Source organism: Neltuma alba, unplaced genomic scaffold (assembly GCF_004799145.2).
Source record: "Neltuma alba isolate B1F8T4 unplaced genomic scaffold, ASM479914v2 tig00012465_pilon, whole genome shotgun sequence".
NCBI classification, from domain to species: domain Eukaryota; kingdom Viridiplantae; phylum Streptophyta; class Magnoliopsida; order Fabales; family Fabaceae; genus Neltuma; species Neltuma alba.
The window spans coordinates 100,079-116,896 of NW_021636941.1; the positions used below are offsets into that span (position 1 = coordinate 100,079).

The following is a 16,818-nucleotide window of genomic DNA, read 5'->3' on the forward strand; positions in this document are numbered from 1 at the left end:
TATTTAAATTCACATTTTTGTGAACATATTTAAAAATTCACATTAAGTTTTAGTTTTAGCAGTTTTTTTTTAAGACCTAAATGATACTACCTCCGGTCTTTAATATAAGACCCTGTTTGACTTTTTATTTGGTCCTAATTATAAGACCCCAATCCATTTTGTCTCTCATACTTATGTATTTTTTTTCCAAGATAGTCTTTCTAATAATGATAGTTATAGCCAATACACTTAATTAGCAAGAATATTTTAGGAATGACAACACTTATTTATTACAAATAACTAACTTAACTTACTTCCTTAATCTCTTCAAATAAGTCAACTGGGTCTTATAATTAGGACCGGAGGTAGTACCATATTCCCTTTAATTAAGAAATTCTAAGCGGATCACTCACTCTCGTCAGCGTTCCCATATTGTCTTCATTACGTATATGATATGTTTCTATCATTCCTTATAAAACACCATATGAGTCAACAGGTTTCAATTTTATGATCTCCATTGTTTCTTCATTTTCATGTTAATCTCCTCATTATTGTGCAAGATCATCCTCTTCAATAATTTCCTCTTTCTTCTCATCACCACCCTTCATATAGTTTCTTCAAATAGCTTCTTCCGTGTCCATCCAAAACTCTCCCATCAGGCCATCATTCTTTTATTTGGAACAATTTAATGCCCATCCATCCCCCTACAGAGAAAGGGATCTGCACACCTACCGCACACACTGCCCTTATTTTGGGTACTTAGGATATAGAACCCACAACTGATATGGGATGTCATTTGAGCTATAAGGTCTCGACAAGTCCTCCATCATTCATTACTTCATTTGCAATATAGGATTCATGATTATGATCTCCAGACGTGTTGCCACGTATTGGTTCACTAATCCATTCCCATCTTATCTTCATACGTAATCATGTTTCTATTCTTCCTCATAACTGCATATGGTTAAATTTCTAATATTTTCTATTTGCTTTTACTTTATTCCAAACATCATTTTTTTTACTTAAATTGGTTGGTTCGAATAATAGCCAACTCATCTTCTTATCTTGATGCATGTTCTGTTCTAGATATCTTTATATTTAGTATAAAACTTACAAAAAGTTGTACTATTTATAAACCATGATCAGTATAATTCATCACCTCAAATTTTGTGTAATGAAAAAGCTTAATTTAATTTAATAGTACCAGATAACATATAATTATATATAAAAATAAAAATTTTAATGGATTAAAAAAAGACACGACTAATAAAATCATAGTGCAAGAGATTTTGATTCTTTAATTATGAATTTATAGTACATAATTTGTATCGATGATAATATGTGAATCTTATCTTTTTAACCCTTTGAACCTTTATCTCTTCACCCTTCCCCCACACTTAATTCTCCCTCCCTCCCTCTCTCTCTCTCTCTTTCCGGGTTTCCTCTTATTCTTCGCCTACCATCTGTATTTTCATTTTACTTTGCGTCCCTCCACACTCTAACCCCTCGTGACATTTTCTCTCTATATATACACCTCACTCCCTTCACATGCCTTTCATCCTATGAACCATTCCTCCTTTCTCACACTCCCTCGCGTTCATTTTTGTGCTTTTTGAGCATGAATATTATTTGTCTTGTGAATTCCTTTGTTGTGATCCTCTTGCTTTATCCTTTTGCCATCACTACTGCTCTTAAGGCATGCACCAACAAGGCTACTCAATCTCATACCTTACGTTATGAGTTATTAACATCAAAAAACCAGACATGGAAGGAAGAAGTGATATCACATTATCATCTAACTCCAACAGATGACTCAGTTTGGGAAAGTTTGTTGCCCAGAAAGTTACTGAAAGAAGAACAAGAACACCATGATTGGACAATCATGTACAGAAAAATCAAGAATAGGGGTTTTGTCTCGCCACCTCAAGGTCTTCTCAGAGAGGTTTCATTACATGATGTGAGATTGCATCCCCACTCGATCCATGCCCGTGCACAGCTTACAAATTTGGAGTATCTGTTGATGTTAGATGTTGATAGCTTGCTCTGGAACTTTAGAAAGACAGCTGGTTTACCCACTCCTGGCAAGCCTTATGGAGGCTGGGAAGAGCCCAAAAATGAGCTTCGTGGCCATTTTGTTGGTTGGTTTAATTTGTTTGATTCAACATCTTAACTTTTGTTTCATCATATCTAGTTCTTGCCTTTAATTATTCACCATCCACTGTTACTCGGGTTAATTTCTACATAGATATTTGTGGAAATGAGAAAAAGAGGTATCAAAAACCATCTAGCTAGTAACTTCAAATTTTAGCATATGCCATGCGTTTCAAGAGGATTTTGGGACAATAACATGATTTAATTGCTTCTTGTTTTTCACATTTTAAAGGACATTACTTGAGTGCATCGGCTTTGATGTGGGCCAGCACACATAATGATAGTCTAAAGGAGAAAATGTCAGCGCTTGTTGCCAATCTTTCTGCCTGCCAAAAGAAACTTGGCACAGGATATCTATCGGCTTTTCCATCTCATTCATTTGATCGCTTGGAAGAACTTAAGGCTGTGTGGGCCCCATATTATACCATTCACAAGGTTCATATATACATATATATTTGAAACTTGTTTTTGAGCATGTATAGCAAAATTTGGACTTATATTGTGGGATTTAATCAAACTAAGTAACTTTGACAGATAATGGCAGGCCTTTTAGATCAACATATCATTGCTGGAGATGCTCATGCTCTTAAAATGCTAAAATGGATGGTTGAGTACTTTTATAATCGCGTACAAAATGTGATTACAAAGTACACTATAAATAGACACTATCAATCAATGGAAGAGGAAACTGGAGGAATGAATGATGTCCTTTACAAATTATATAGCATAACGGTAGGTTAACAATTAACTAGTCTTGATATTTCATTTGTTGGTTTGATGTTTTTTCTTTTACTGCTATACTTGGTTGATATGAGCATAGATGCCATGAGATACATAAAATCATAATTCTTAATCCTTGCTTTTATCTGTCTTGTTAACCTACACAGGGAGATTCGAAGCATCTACTCTTGGCCCATCTTTTTGACAAGCCATGCTTTTTAGGGTTGCTTGCTATTCAGGTAGTGATTAATGTTTGCCTATTATTGTAGTTTTCCCTATGAGTTTGATTGAAATAGATCTCTGGATTTATATCAGTGTAATTTAAGACCTTGCCTTGTTCATCCATTTCAATATCCAATCATCCAATGCTGAGAAATTTCTCATGAAATTTGATATGTGCCATATATGACAGTCTTGCCTTCGAAGTCTACATTGCCCATTGTCTTGTAATGCCCATTAATTTTCAGGATGTTGCGATGTCAGCATCATGGTCTTTTATATTACTTTACGTTAAATTAAATAGGAATAAATCTTATCAATTAGGGAATCATCATATAGGTTATGATGTGGACAAGTACGTTTCCATGTAAATGAAGTTGTTTCCCTTTCATTAAATTTCACTCCAAGTTGAAAATCGGATTAGGTTAGAAATGTGGATCTGAATTTTGGCGTTATGATCACATTCTAGTCCAGAAATTTGTATTTAATTTTCTTACAAAACCCAAGGTTTTAAAATTCTCTATTTCTTTTTTGGTTCTTCAATAATACAGGCTAATGATATAGCAGATCTTCATGCTAATACACATATTCCAATTGTTGTTGGATCTCAAATGCGATATGAGGTCATTGGTGATCCACTTTATAAGGTAAATTGCTTCATACATATTATGTATATATTGTAAAATTTAAAGGGAGCTATGATTGTTGACTATTTGTTGGCCTAAACTTAAATAATTAATGAATAATTGTACTTAAATATCCTAGAAGTACGCACAAAGAAGCATCCAGTACCTGGATTTTATTTTTTTTGTTACTCTTATATGTCCTAAAAGTTTTATTTCATAACATTTCTACTATGAACCGTTATCTATTATTAAGTTTAACTGTTCAAGACATCAATCAAACTACATAAGTTAACGGTCAAACTTAACAGCAAATAATAGTTAGCATATTTTTGCTACAAAAATAAACTTTTAAGGCATATAAGAGCCAAGAAGAACTTTTAGGTGTTGGGTACTCCTTCATAGATATTTTCAGGATATTTAAGCACCTTATCCAAATAATTAATTATCTATTTTGATTATATTCTTGCTTTTTGTGATGATAGGACATGAGCACATTCTTTATGGGTCTTATTAACTCTTCTCACAGCTATGCAACCGGAGGAACATCAGTTACAGAGTGGTGGTAATGAGAGCTAATTAACTTAGTTTCATTTCTTACTATACAACAAAGTTAAAATTATCCATTTAATATCGATTTGTTGTACAGGGACATCTAGTAGCAGCTTTCCTTCTTGTTACAGCAATCATTTGCTGATTCTTTCAGATCACATGCTTCAACTTTTTTGCAGGCATGATCCAAAAAGAATGGCAGATAACTTGAACACACCAGAGACTGAAGAATCATGCACAACTTATAACATGTTGAAGGTAATATATAATACAAGTTTTCATTGTACCAGCACTAAAAAATTGACTAGACATACTTAATTTCTTAGGTTTCAAGGCACCTATTTAGATGGACCAAAGAAGTAGCATATGCAGATTATTATGAGCGTGCCTTAACAAATGGTGTACTAAGTATTCAAAGAGGCAAAGAACCTGGAGTGATGATTTATATGCTGCCACTAGGCCCAGGTGCTTCCAAGGCTAAATCTGAACATGGTTGGGGAACAAAGTTTAACTCTTTTTGGTGTTGCTATGGAACAGGTATTCATATGTTTTTTTTATTAAATAATTCAAATTTTAATATAGCATTTCACAACTCAAACATACATAAATTTTTTCCGGTCATCGTTTAGGTATTGAATCATTCTCAAAGCTGGGGGACTCTATTTATTTTGAACAAGATGGGAAGAATCCAACTCTTTATATTATCCAATACATATCAAGCTCTTTTAATTGGAAATCAGGGGATCTCATGCTTAATCAGACAGTGGTTCCTACCACTTCGAGAGATCCTTATCTTCGAGTCACATTTACACTTTCTCCTACAAAGGTACCTATTGCATTTGCATTGTGTTATACATGCCACACCAATTATTATTAATTATGATGCTTCAAAGCATCATTTATAAATATGATAAGGGCAGGCATCCCATTTTCCTACTTAATTTGGAGTATGATTTCTAACAACAGTTTGCTACTATCACATTTCAGCCCTGTAAATTTAGTCAATAACAAGAAATGCTAATATTAGCCACTCAATATTTCAAATGATACTTGCTTTTGCATGAATCAATTATCAATCCATTAGAAATTTGAGCTTCAATTAATTTTCCCCCATGATAAAAGACATAGAACATTTCAAACAACGGTACATAAGGATTTATATTGAACATTACATGGAAAGATAAGTTACATATATGATGCCAAAAAATCTCTCAACTTATTATTTAAATTTTGGTTAATCGCTAAGCCAATTAGCTAAATTACAATGGATGGGGTATGCATTGAAATATTCACTTTTGTAGGGATCAAGTTCTTCTTCAACACTGAACTTCCGGATACCAACATGGGCACGTTTGGATGGTGCTAAAGCAATGCTAAATTCTGAGACCCTATCTATGTCATCACCTGGTATGTACTTAACTCTTAAGCTAAATTCTCTACGAGAAAAAGCACAGCTTTAAGGATGCCTGTTTCGTCTTAATTTTTTTATCCCTATAAAATTAAGTGTGTATGTTTCAATAAATTATTCATTTTGTTTTGTGAACATGAAGGAAACTTTCTTTCGGTCACGAGAAAGTGGAGTGCCAATGACAAGCTAACTCTGCAATTTCCCATTACTCTTAGAACTGAACCTATAAAAGGTACGAATTCATGAATGTTAATCACTACCATTTCAGGTCAGAAAAATATTGCTCTTATTTCTGATGCTGTGTTTTGAATTAAATATAGATGACAGGTCAAAATATGCTTCTGTCCAAGCAATTCTTTATGGTCCATATCTTCTTGCTGGCCACACCACTAGTGATTGGAACATTACAATTAGGTCAAATGCATCTATTGATGATTGGATTACTCCAATCCCTACTAATTACAACAGTCAACTGGCAACTTTTTCTCAAGATCTTTCTGGCTCAACTTTTGTTCTCACAAACTCAAATCAATCTCTTAAGATGACAAAACTACCTAAACCTGGAACGGCATTGACTACTCATGCAACCTTTAGAATTATCCCAAGTGGGTCGTCCTCAAAAGGCTCTTCAACAGTTGGAGATATTATTGGTAAAGCAGTGATGTTGGAACCATTTGATCTTCCTGGAATGTACTTGAAGCACCAAGCAACAGAAAATAGTCAAGTTATTGTGGGTCATTCTTCCAATAATGGTGGGGCCTCAAGTGTTTTCAATGTAGTAAAAGGACTGGATGGACAAAGAGGAACTATATCCCTGGAATCAAAAACCAGGAAGGGTTGCTTTGTGTCTAGTACTGGATCTGGTGCAAGTGTGAAGCTTAAATGCAAGTCTAAGTCTAAACCTCATACTAATAGTTTCAAAAGAGCTGCTAGCTTTATAGCAAGAAAGGGACTAAGCCAGTATAATCCTATCAGTTTTGTAGCCAAAGGGGCAAAGAGGAATTATGTTTTGGAGCCATTGTACTGGTTTAGAGATGAAACTTATACAGTTTACTTCAACATTCATACCTCCTCCAATTGATTGCAGGAGGAAATGGCACTGTCATCTCTAGATAACAATCCCATGGGGTAGTTTCTATCTTCAAATGATGTAATAAAGAAGGAGATGAAGAAGAAGAGTGTGTAGTGGATAATGTAAGTGTTAAGTCCTTCCTTTTTCTATGAAGAAGAAGAGTGTGTAGTGGATAATGTTAAGTGTTAAGTCCTTCCTTTTTCTTCTGAAAATAAATTGAATCTCCTGAATCTACGTATAATTTAATTAGAGGTGGCCCAGGAAAAAAAATGAATTTGTTGCATCAAAACCATTCAAATCTTCAATTTCTATTTTAGCCCCCAAAAAATGTTAAATTTCTATTTTCAACCCATTCAATCCTTACTGCTAAAGTTGATTTAAGGTAAATATTACTTAATATTTTCAATCTCTTTATTCTCCCTTGGAGGAGATTTTCTCCTTTTTTTCCCCCATACTCAGGTTATAATGTTTCGTACGTACAATTAAAACCAGAGATAGGAAATCATTCACCTTTATTGGCGAGTGCAGTCCAACAACAAAATCATTCATAGATCATTCAATACCCTTCAATGAGAAAATCCGGTAATAGAACCAAAATTATTTGAGCAAATACATATCGAATTTAATTGAAAAAAATTATTCAAGATGTTACAAGTACTTATCAGAATCAGTGAAATCAGTGAATCTTGAAGAGGTACCAACAATTACAATCTGAAATCAAAACAAACTTACATAGATTATCAGAAGGTATGCTGTGTCATGGTCCAGTAGGCGCCTCACCTCAATAGAGGCCCCTTTTTTACTTAACCATGTATTGTTGCAACGTATTATATATGTTACGCCTCATGTCCTTAATATAACATCTATTTAACTAATTTGATTAGATTAAAAAAGTTAGGTAAGTTAGTTAGTTATAAGAAATATGATATATTTTTTCTAAAATACCATAATTATCTTTTTTTTAATATCATTCCTCCCTCACTTGCTTGATTATCGTTGAAGGGCATGTACCGTCTTGAGGTTGATATTTGGGCCCAAGTGTGAGATTGATACTTGGGCCAACCCAAAAATTGACCGAAGAACGGTAGGCCCATGGCAAAGAAGAAAATTCAGTTTAATAAACAAAGATAATGATATGTATTATTTTAAAGGGGAAAAAAAAAGTGACGCGAAACAAAGAGGTGAGAGAGAAGGGGGCAGATTGATGCGTTAGCTGCGTTTTCCCAACATCCATTACACGCGCAATCTTCAGTATTTAATAAAAGAGTTAGCTTAATATTTAGTTTAATATTAAAAATAACATCTCAATTCATTTTATCTCTTATAATTATGTATTTTTTTCAAAATAGTCTTTGTAGTAGTTGCACATTTTTAAAGTTTCATTAAATGATAATTTTATATAATGCACATAATTAACAAAGATATTCTAGAAAGAATAATACATATTTATTGCAAAACTAACTTAAAAACTTTGTTAATTTACTCTAATTAGTCAAGTAATTCTTATATTGACCTGATTAGTATGCCAAATAATTATGTGTTGATCAAAATTAGTGCCACATGGATGAGTTATGGAGAGCTAGGTTGCTTGAGGTATGGCCACATTAAGTAATAGTATAAATTTGTAAGAGTAAGTTGCATCGAATCAAATTATATATAAATCAGAATTTGAAAAGCTAAATGATTAAATTTTAAAAAATATATAATGAAAGTTGCAGTATCACAATTAAACACATCCATAACACAATTGCACGGCAAATATTTGGGAACCATATTCCTTGGTTATAAAAGATAAATGCATAGATTAAGAGAGAAAATCACATTTAAATTATAACAAGATATGTTATAATTAATTTGTCTTTTGGCTATAATTAAGTATTCTTACAGTTACCTTGCTGGTAGAAAAAAATCTTACAATCGCAACAAAAATTAGTCTCAAATTCAAATCCAAAGTAACTTAAAATATTCTGAATTAAAAGAAAAAATCCTTTCAAAATCAATATTAATGAATTCCTATAGATATAGATATTTAATGTTTGTTGGGATAAATAAGTCCAATATATTTTCTTATAGATTAGGTAAATAACACTTGACATAAAGGCCAGTCACTCATTGTATGCACTACCATTAATTTTTAATACAAGAGCTGATTAGAAAGTTAAATTTATTCTTAAATATAAAACCCCAATCCATTTTTTCTTTGTATTTATCTTTTTTTCCTCAAACTAATTTACTTAATTTATAAATTGATATATAATCTAATACTATACAATATAACGTTAGAGAGATCAATTCACATTTATTGTATTTAACTAATATATCTCACTTCTTTGATTTATCTAAATTAGTTAAGTAATTCTTTCATGCATCAAGGACTAAAAAAACTGCTGTAATTTTTATCAGCAAGTTAACTACTTACACGCATCTACGACTGGACTCAGCTGCAATGACCCGTCTAACTTGAACAAACATGGCCTCAAGCCCTCAACCCAGTTTAGCAGAAGAATTTGATTCGCATGGGGAACATACTCAATTGTCCAAGGGGAAGAATGGCAAAAACTTAAAAAAACTACATATGCCTCTGCAAACTAAAAACTATCATTCCACAACTAACAGATTGTTTTTGGTTAATCCCTCACCAACAGTGGGAAACTCCGGCGAAAGCTGCCATTCACCATCCACCAAGAATTTGATCTCATACCTGCACAAGACTCTTAAGGCTCAAAAGAAGATTCACTGTTACAAGATCAGGTTCAGAACTTCATTTAGTTGAGAAAACCGTACCTTCCTGGTCTAAGCATCAACGTTGAAGAGAACTTGGTATAAGAACCATCATACTCTGGTGATAGGTATTCTCCTTGGCTCCAGCCATCAAAGCTGCCCATTACTTGCACGCTCTTGAAAGCAAAAATACAACAGAATAAATAGATGACTCACGTATTAACCAGACACAAACTAAAAACCAAACATTATGTAAAAGCTTAGTAATGCGATATTTCACTATCATATTACAGATTATAGTGGCGGTCATACGAAGCCAATGTGCAATCCTATATATCAAATCAGCTGATTCATATGATACGGCTGCAAAAGCAACCCTGTTCAGATTGACATGCTCAGATATAGCAGTGTTTGTCAGAAAATCATCAATATAAACTATCCATTGTTTTCACCATTCAGATCAAAGTTTTCATAGAATAATTGAAGAACTATCTTCGCATATTTACCTCAGCCATGCCAACCCAAAATACAGGAACCTCTTTGGATTGAACTGAAACTACATCCTTTATCTGTTCCTTTAATTTCTCATGCATAGCTTTGGAGGCCAAATGATTGCATATGCATCCACAGAGAAACAGAAGAGGCAACAATTTATCAGAACTGGACAGAACCGCGCCCCCTAGTGTGGGAAATTCAAAGCTGGGAAATGCACGTATTCTATAAAATGAATACATAATGGTTACACCATGTGAAGTAACAATCTTGAGGTTCTACTTCACTAAAATATTGATTGATTTGTGTAAGTGTTATCCCATTTATTTCTATGAATATGTAATTTTCCTTAAATTTATTCATCAGCAGTATATAAATGGACCACTTCATATGGAGTACGCAGAAGAACTGCAACACCATTCTACCTCCTAAACGAGAAACAATGTGAGATTGAATATATTTTCCATTGATCTTCCTTGAACCTTCTGGAATAGCAGACTGAGCTATTTCTTCAGCAAGTTTGACCAAAGCCTGCACCCAAAGTAAATATTGTCATAGATGTGCAAATAAAGCTGAGGACAATTTTAAACATCATACAGGCAAAGGTGTGTAGCATCTTCTCAAATTCACAAAGGTGCTTGGCATAAGAAATCGTAAATTAAAGTGACTAGAAGGTTAAAAAACGCTTAGTTTATAAGATGCAATATCTCATTATCATAATATTAACATTGATAGGTTTCATCAACAAAATCTCAATCAAATTAAGATTAATTACTCAAACCATTATATAACTACTCATAGCAGTTTCAATCATCAATTTGATCATATAGATTGAAACAACGTAACAAGCAAAGTTAAGCATTGTTGATGTACAACTTCAGCGCAGATGTAGAAGGGAAACACGAGCCAGAGTTCATTATGACGGCGGAATTTGTGTGCCAATCTCAAGTTAAAACAGTTCACACAAAGCAAGATTAGTCTTATGCCATCAATAAAACAGGAGTATAAGAGAGCAGAATTGTCAGTTCAGACTACGAAAGAGTGCAGGCTAAGATAGTGGCAGGAGTGGAAGTTTATGGAGAGTGACATGCATGCTACCAAAAAAGCTTCATAAAGTCCTTCCACAGAATTTCATGACTCAAGCTCCAAGCAATGAAATGAAAAAGAGGTTAATGGATAGTTACATGCATGCCACCAGAAAAGCTTCATAAAGTCCTTCCATAGAATTTTATGACTCAAGCTCAAAGCAATTAAATGAAAGACATCATGATAAAGAATCATGCAAAATGAGATCCTCCGCTGATCCTAATTTCTTTTTGCCTAATTCACAAGGATTAAGAAACAAATTTAAGTTAATTGTTTGCCATTAACGTGTGAACAATTTGTGATAGTTTCCTGAAATACCCCTCCTGTTTTATTCACTCTATTTAATCATTTCCTTTGCAGTGAGCAAATAGCGTATTAAAACACTAAGGAAAAAAATAATTAATGTGATAGACAGAAGTGAATGGAGTTTTACATTAAGCACCAAACCAAAGCCTTCAACAGGCTCCTACCTTCACGACTAGAGAGAGTAGTAAAAATCATTGACTGCTAGGCATAATATTAGTCAACATATATCTTTTAAATAGAATGCTAGGCAACATGAAAAAGGCACGGAAAGTAAAGAAGTTGCAATCGATTTTAACCTGAACCTCAAGCTCCATGACAGCAAGCTCACTTTTAAAGTTAACCAATGATTCCTCCTTTATTTGCAACTGTAGAGAACAGAAATCAACACAGGATGGTGATTTAGATGTTTCTTGCCATAAATATATAAAAGTAAAAACGAAGCCCATAATTCATAATCACGCACAACAGGCTCACTCATTAGATTGTCATTCTAAAATTTGAATCGTGGAGCATGGGGATCGCACCTAGTTAACCTTTTGCCAAAATCTTCTTGTTCGTTAATTTAAGACTTCTGAATTCGCTCATCAATATTTTATTCCCTACACGCATTTTTTTATATTTTTATAATTTAAAAGAAAGAATCCCCGCCAGAAATGGTTGCAGCATGAAATCAGGAACCAATATTAGTTTAGTTCAGAAAGGACCACCACCTCCCAATAACAAAATAAAAGTTAAGAAAATACCAAGTATTAGAACACAGTCTAGTAAAACACAAACGAGATAGACATATATATGGCATTAGATATTAAAAGTGGATAACTGAATCTTCAAAGCATTTCATTTGGTATGCATGCTCCAACTTTAACCCAGTGGATGTGTCAGCCACTAATGACTGGTAAGTAACAAAACGTGATTGCAAGAATTTCCATTATCTGTATGGACTATCACAGTTAGCCAACTACAGATAATTAACAAGATCAGAGACCCAGCAATAACTTACCAAATTCATAATTTCTTTCATTTTGACGTAATATACAAATCCAATTCCACTTGTATCCTGTTTTTCTATAAATGCATTTTATTTCACCAATAATAGTACAGCCACAAATCAGAATCTTGTTTTAGTGTAATCATATTTAATCAAGGGCAGATGCAACATCCAAATTAGTTGTGTTGATGTTCCTTTTGATTCTAACATAGATATCTGATGTGATGTCCAAACCGATTGCAGTGCATGGGACTTGAGTTCCACATCAAGGAGTATTGGTTCTAATGCGGACTTCACATTTGACCTCCAGCTCTAAACCTCATGAGCTCGATTTTGAGTTGTGATTCTTCCAAAACATTGAGAAGAATCAACCATGAAAGATATCTATATGGTTTGTGAACAAAACTCAAACCCAATATATTCAATATTTTAGAAGATTGAAATGAAACTCAGACTCTTAAATAGTAGTCAATTCCCGAACTTTTTATCATATGGAAAACCCAGATTTCAAATTAAGAACAGTCCAAAATATTTAATCTATGCACAGACCTGTCTTTTGAGGAACCGATTATGTTGGTTGGCTTCACTAAGCTTCTTTGTAAGCCTTGCTCTTTCAGTATCAGCAAGGAGTGCTGCTATCTTTTTGGGAAGAAAACGATCAAAGTAGAGGAAATTAAACCCAACAGAAGCATAAATCAGGTATATTGTGCAAGAAACAGCTAAACTTAAGTAAGCACAAGTTTGCGCGGGAACTCAACCCTGTAACATGAGTTAAAGGTCCTTATAGTCTCTCCTTGCAGCAGCCAGTAATAATAAACAGAAAAGATGAAGACAAAATATAATCATTCTCATTTCATAGTCGGTTATGATCAAGACAAGGATTTTTTTTTTTTTTTCCAAGCTTTGCACCTCACACCCAACATTTCAACTGATTTCATTTATTTTATAAACTGAGGACCTAACAAATGGCTAATGCAATAGAGCCAAGTAAAGATTACTTATGGATATTACATCTCAAGTTATGCACTCCATCTCCTAGATTAGCGTAGCCTTTCTGCTTCAACTTTTAGTATTTACAGAATCCCAGTGAGTAGGAGCATATTACAGGTGCATCACCTTTCATGCATAAGACTACAAACTATAGGCCATTCTTTTATCATATATAAACACCACAAGCCCTAAAAAGAAAGATGATTAAAAGAATCAGAAGAAATAGCAAAGACAGGAATTGATTTATTTTTTTTCCCCCGTTCATGATGGAATGGCAAGAGGCTATCATCTAAAATTCCGAGCGGCTGAAAGTGATTTTAAACATTTTGAGATATTATAGTTCCTGATCTTAAAATAATTAAGGAAGATACTAGGAATTCCGCACTTCCCAAAGGTAGACTGGCAAGTAGCAGCCATGGGCCTTTCATTAGACATCCATGTAGCGGAATTGGAAATTACCTGTTCACTTCTCAGTGGTTGTTCCAAAATCTTCTCCTTCAAGTCTTCAGTCTCATCTTCATCAGAATCGCCTTCGGACGGCAATGATGTAGACTCATCCAAACTAGTTGACATAGAATGTGCTCTACGGAGAAATGGCCTATTTGGATATACTGCATTAAAGATTCGGTAGGAAGCGGCCAAGCCTCGATAACACAGCCTTGAGCTCTGGGCAGTTATATTGCAAGAAATTCTATGAGTGCTTTCCCGTCCTGATGTTCTTGAAATTCTTGAAAATAATATTGCCTGTGGCTGGGGGTCTGGACAACACCTACTAAAATAAAGAAGATCATAATTTTTATAATTACTAGTTACTAAAATACTAAGCTAGAGTTTAAAATACAACGATACTGCAGAACGAAGGATATGTGAGCAATAGCACTAAAGACAACTCAATAATATCAATACAAAGAATTCAAACTTTCCTTTCTGAGGGTCAGAGTGGGTGGGCAGGAGAGAGGGGGCAGAAAGGGCGGGGAAGAACAATGGTGATGTTTTGACAGATGGTCAGTCTAAGATTGACTGCAAATATGCTTACCTGGCTGTACTTATCTCCATCATGAAGAGCTATTTTACGACAAGCTGAAAAGAACACAAAGGGAAAGATCAGCAATTAGTAGCAGTCTAGTAATTGAGACGCCATGCTGCAAGGATGATACAATCAAGACAGGATAGAAATAAATTATGAGCAAAAAAATTTTGCAAACACATTTTCCTCGCAATGAAAAGCCATTGCTGCGAATGAGAAGCACAAAAGCAGTCCAATGTAGCAACGACAGTACAGCATGTCACACAGTCTGCGGTATGCTTTCATCAAATATTTTCTCCAAACCAAATGAAAGGACAAATTGCCTCAAATCCAAATCTCCCCAGGCACAGGCATTCACTCAGAAACAAGCCCGTGCAGAACTGCAGATGAGCTGGGATCATACAAGAATTAATCGTTTTCCAGCACGTTACCGACAGAATTTCTGTCAATATCCGTTTAAATTTTAAAAACTGCATCACTTAGTCCCTGTTTTGAGGAATGCTAGAAAACTACATAAACAAAAGTGCATTTCTTAACTGCCAATAAGGTTTGATGAGATAACAACCCATAGATTTTCTCCCCTTTCGGCTGGAACGAGAATTAAAGAACCCAAAGGAATCACTGTAATGAGAACCAAAATGAGCACCGAACAGAAATCAATGCTAACTTTAAATTTATGTCTAGACACAAAATTAATCCGGCTCCTGGAAAACTTAGAGTATTATTATCCATTATGCAAGGACGAAAATGCTGTCACACCAAAAAAAAAAATTATGAAAGCGTACCTATTCTAGCACAGTGGACGAACCTTCATAGAAGCAGATAGCAAACTGAGGCCACTGTGACAATCGAATGCAACAAATGGAATAGGGTTAGCTAAGGAACTTACGGAGTTTGAGGAGGTTGAGAATTATCACTCTGGCGCTGTGTATTTCAGTCGCTTCCGTCACTCCATGCTCCGCTGGTTTCGAGTTCTGAAGCTAAACAGAAACTCGAAAACTTCGTGGTTGAGACTTGAGAAGGGGGGATGGTGACACGTACTGGTGCTATCACGCCACGTGGCGTGGGCCCTTGATGATTACCCCGTGGGAACTGAAATGAGTGGGCCACGACCGCGAGGTGGCTTGGCTTTTTGTCAAAAAAAACCCGAGTAATTAATTAGAACTATTAAATAAAATATTTTTCGAAAAATAAATTATTTATTTTTTGGGATCAGTACTTAGATATTTCGAAATTATTAATGAAAGGGAGTCTAACACCTAAATCTTTCTTTTCTTTTTGCTTTTGTATGCCTCGAGTGTTTTATTTCTTAACATTTATGCTCTAAACAGTTATTATCCGCTGTTAAGTTTAATCGTTAAAGATCAGTTTGGTAGGAGGAAAATTGAAGAGAGGAGAGGGGAGAAAAAATTTTAATGAACTCTGTTTGAAAAATTGAAAAAGTGGGGTTTTCTAACTTTTTCTAATTAATTTGTCATATTCTTTTCTCTTATACTACTTCCGGGCTTTAATATAAGATATTATTTGACTTTTATTTTGGTATACATTTTTCTCAAAGTAGTCCCTCTAATAATAGTAGTCTAACCAATAAACTTGATTAATAAGAATGTTTTAGGAAAAACAACACATATTTATTACAAATAACTAACTTAACTTACTTTCTTAATCTCTTCAAATTAGTCAACTGACTCTTATAATTAGGATCGGAGGTAATATTTTCTAAAATTTTTAATTAATTTTTCACATTCTTTTATCTTATATTTTCTTTTCGTCAGAATTTTATAACTCCACCTCTTTAATTTTCAAAACGAGTTCATTAAAAAAAAAATTTTCCTTCCCTTTCTTTCCATTTCTCTCATACCAAATAGATCTTAAAAATATTGGTCAAATATCGTAATTTTACAATTAAACTTATCGACAAATAATGGCTAGGGTATTTTATTATGAAAATAAACTTTTAGAGCTTATAAGAGCCCAAAAATTTTTGAGTTTTAGGTACTCTTTGTGGATACTTTCAAAATATGTAAGTACTATATTCCTTTTTTTTCATTCAAACAAATAAATTATTTGATGTTCTCTGTTGGAAAAAAAAATTTAATGTTCTCCTCTGTTTTTCACTCGGATGTAGATAGATCTTGATGTTGTATTATGGATAAGGATTGTTCTAATTTTTGCATTCATAAGAGTGAGATTAATTTTATGTTTCATGCCTTAATTAAGCCGTCCATCCTTTTAGATCTTGTGAGTTGCGACTGTTATGATGAAACAAATACCAATATATCTACGAAAATTCCGAAAATATTCTAATTAATAATATTTGCAGCTGACCTCAAATTTCTATAAACCAATAGGGTTGTGGTTTTGATTTAAAAAATGTCAAAGAATTTATATTAAAACCTTTAGGAATCACAATCTGCCCATGAGACAGATATGTGACTTCCTAGAATCTCTCGAGTTCTAATTTCTTCTTCCAGGTTTTTGCTA

General features: G+C 34.0%; 2 protein-coding genes across 7 annotated transcripts; one reads left to right on the forward strand and one right to left on the reverse strand.

The window, feature by feature from the left end:
- Positions 1–1,580: 1,580 nt before the first annotated feature.
- On the forward strand, positions 1,581–6,866 carry LOC114727328 (uncharacterized). Its single transcript, XM_028914029.1, has 12 exons — positions 1,581–2,117; positions 2,363–2,565; positions 2,665–2,862; positions 3,018–3,089; positions 3,621–3,716; positions 4,178–4,257; positions 4,424–4,502; positions 4,571–4,781; positions 4,874–5,070; positions 5,546–5,651; positions 5,795–5,884; positions 5,973–6,866. The coding sequence occupies exons 1-12, from the start codon at positions 1,598–1,600 to the stop codon at positions 6,731–6,733; spliced, it is 2,613 nt and encodes an 870-aa protein (XP_028769862.1). The 5' UTR covers positions 1,581–1,597; the 3' UTR covers positions 6,734–6,866.
- A 2,231-nt stretch (positions 6,867–9,097) lies between these two features.
- LOC114727317 (protein PTST, chloroplastic) lies at positions 9,098–15,324 on the reverse strand. 6 transcript variants are annotated; one of them, XM_028914014.1, is made up of 10 exons: positions 15,224–15,324; positions 15,120–15,142; positions 14,344–14,387; positions 13,767–14,076; positions 12,867–12,956; positions 11,626–11,694; positions 10,363–10,468; positions 9,952–10,040; positions 9,509–9,621; positions 9,098–9,425 (listed from the first exon to the last, which is right to left on the reverse strand). In XM_028914014.1, the coding sequence occupies exons 3-10, from the start codon at positions 14,364–14,366 to the stop codon at positions 9,323–9,325; spliced, it is 903 nt and encodes a 300-aa protein (XP_028769847.1). In that variant the 5' UTR covers positions 14,367–14,387; positions 15,120–15,142; positions 15,224–15,324; the 3' UTR covers positions 9,098–9,322. The 6 variants fall into 6 exon arrangements, with proteins under 6 accessions (XP_028769847.1, XP_028769845.1, XP_028769846.1 ...); XM_028914012.1 differs by having other exon boundaries at positions 13,767–14,079; XM_028914013.1 differs by lacking the exon at positions 15,120–15,142.
- Between the last annotated feature and the right edge of the window lie 1,494 nt (positions 15,325–16,818).

What these genes read in the sequence shown, in the direction of transcription:
- LOC114727328 (XM_028914029.1), top strand. Translation starts at nt 1,598, where the DNA reads ATGAATATTATTTGTCTTGTGAATTCCTTTGTTGTGATCCTCTTGCTT. An exon ending in ACATCAGTTACAGAGTGGTG is followed by an intron (nt 4,258 to 4,423) that starts GTAATGAGAGCT and finishes ACTTTTTTGCAG; the next exon opens with GCATGATCCAAAAAGAATGG. An exon ending in CCTATCTATGTCATCACCTG is followed by an intron (nt 5,652 to 5,794) that starts GTATGTACTTAA and finishes GTGAACATGAAG; the next exon opens with GAAACTTTCTTTCGGTCACG.
- LOC114727317 (XM_028914010.1), bottom strand. Translation starts at nt 14,366, where the DNA reads ATGATGGAGATAAGTACAGCCAG. An exon ending in ATGGAGATAAGTACAGCCAG is followed by an intron (nt 14,080 to 14,343) that starts GTAAGCATATTT and finishes TCTTTATTTTAG; the next exon opens with TAGGTGTTGTCCAGACCCCC. An exon ending in AACCACTGAGAAGTGAACAG is followed by an intron (nt 12,957 to 13,766) that starts GTAATTTCCAAT and finishes CTTCCCAAAAAG; the next exon opens with ATAGCAGCACTCCTTGCTGA.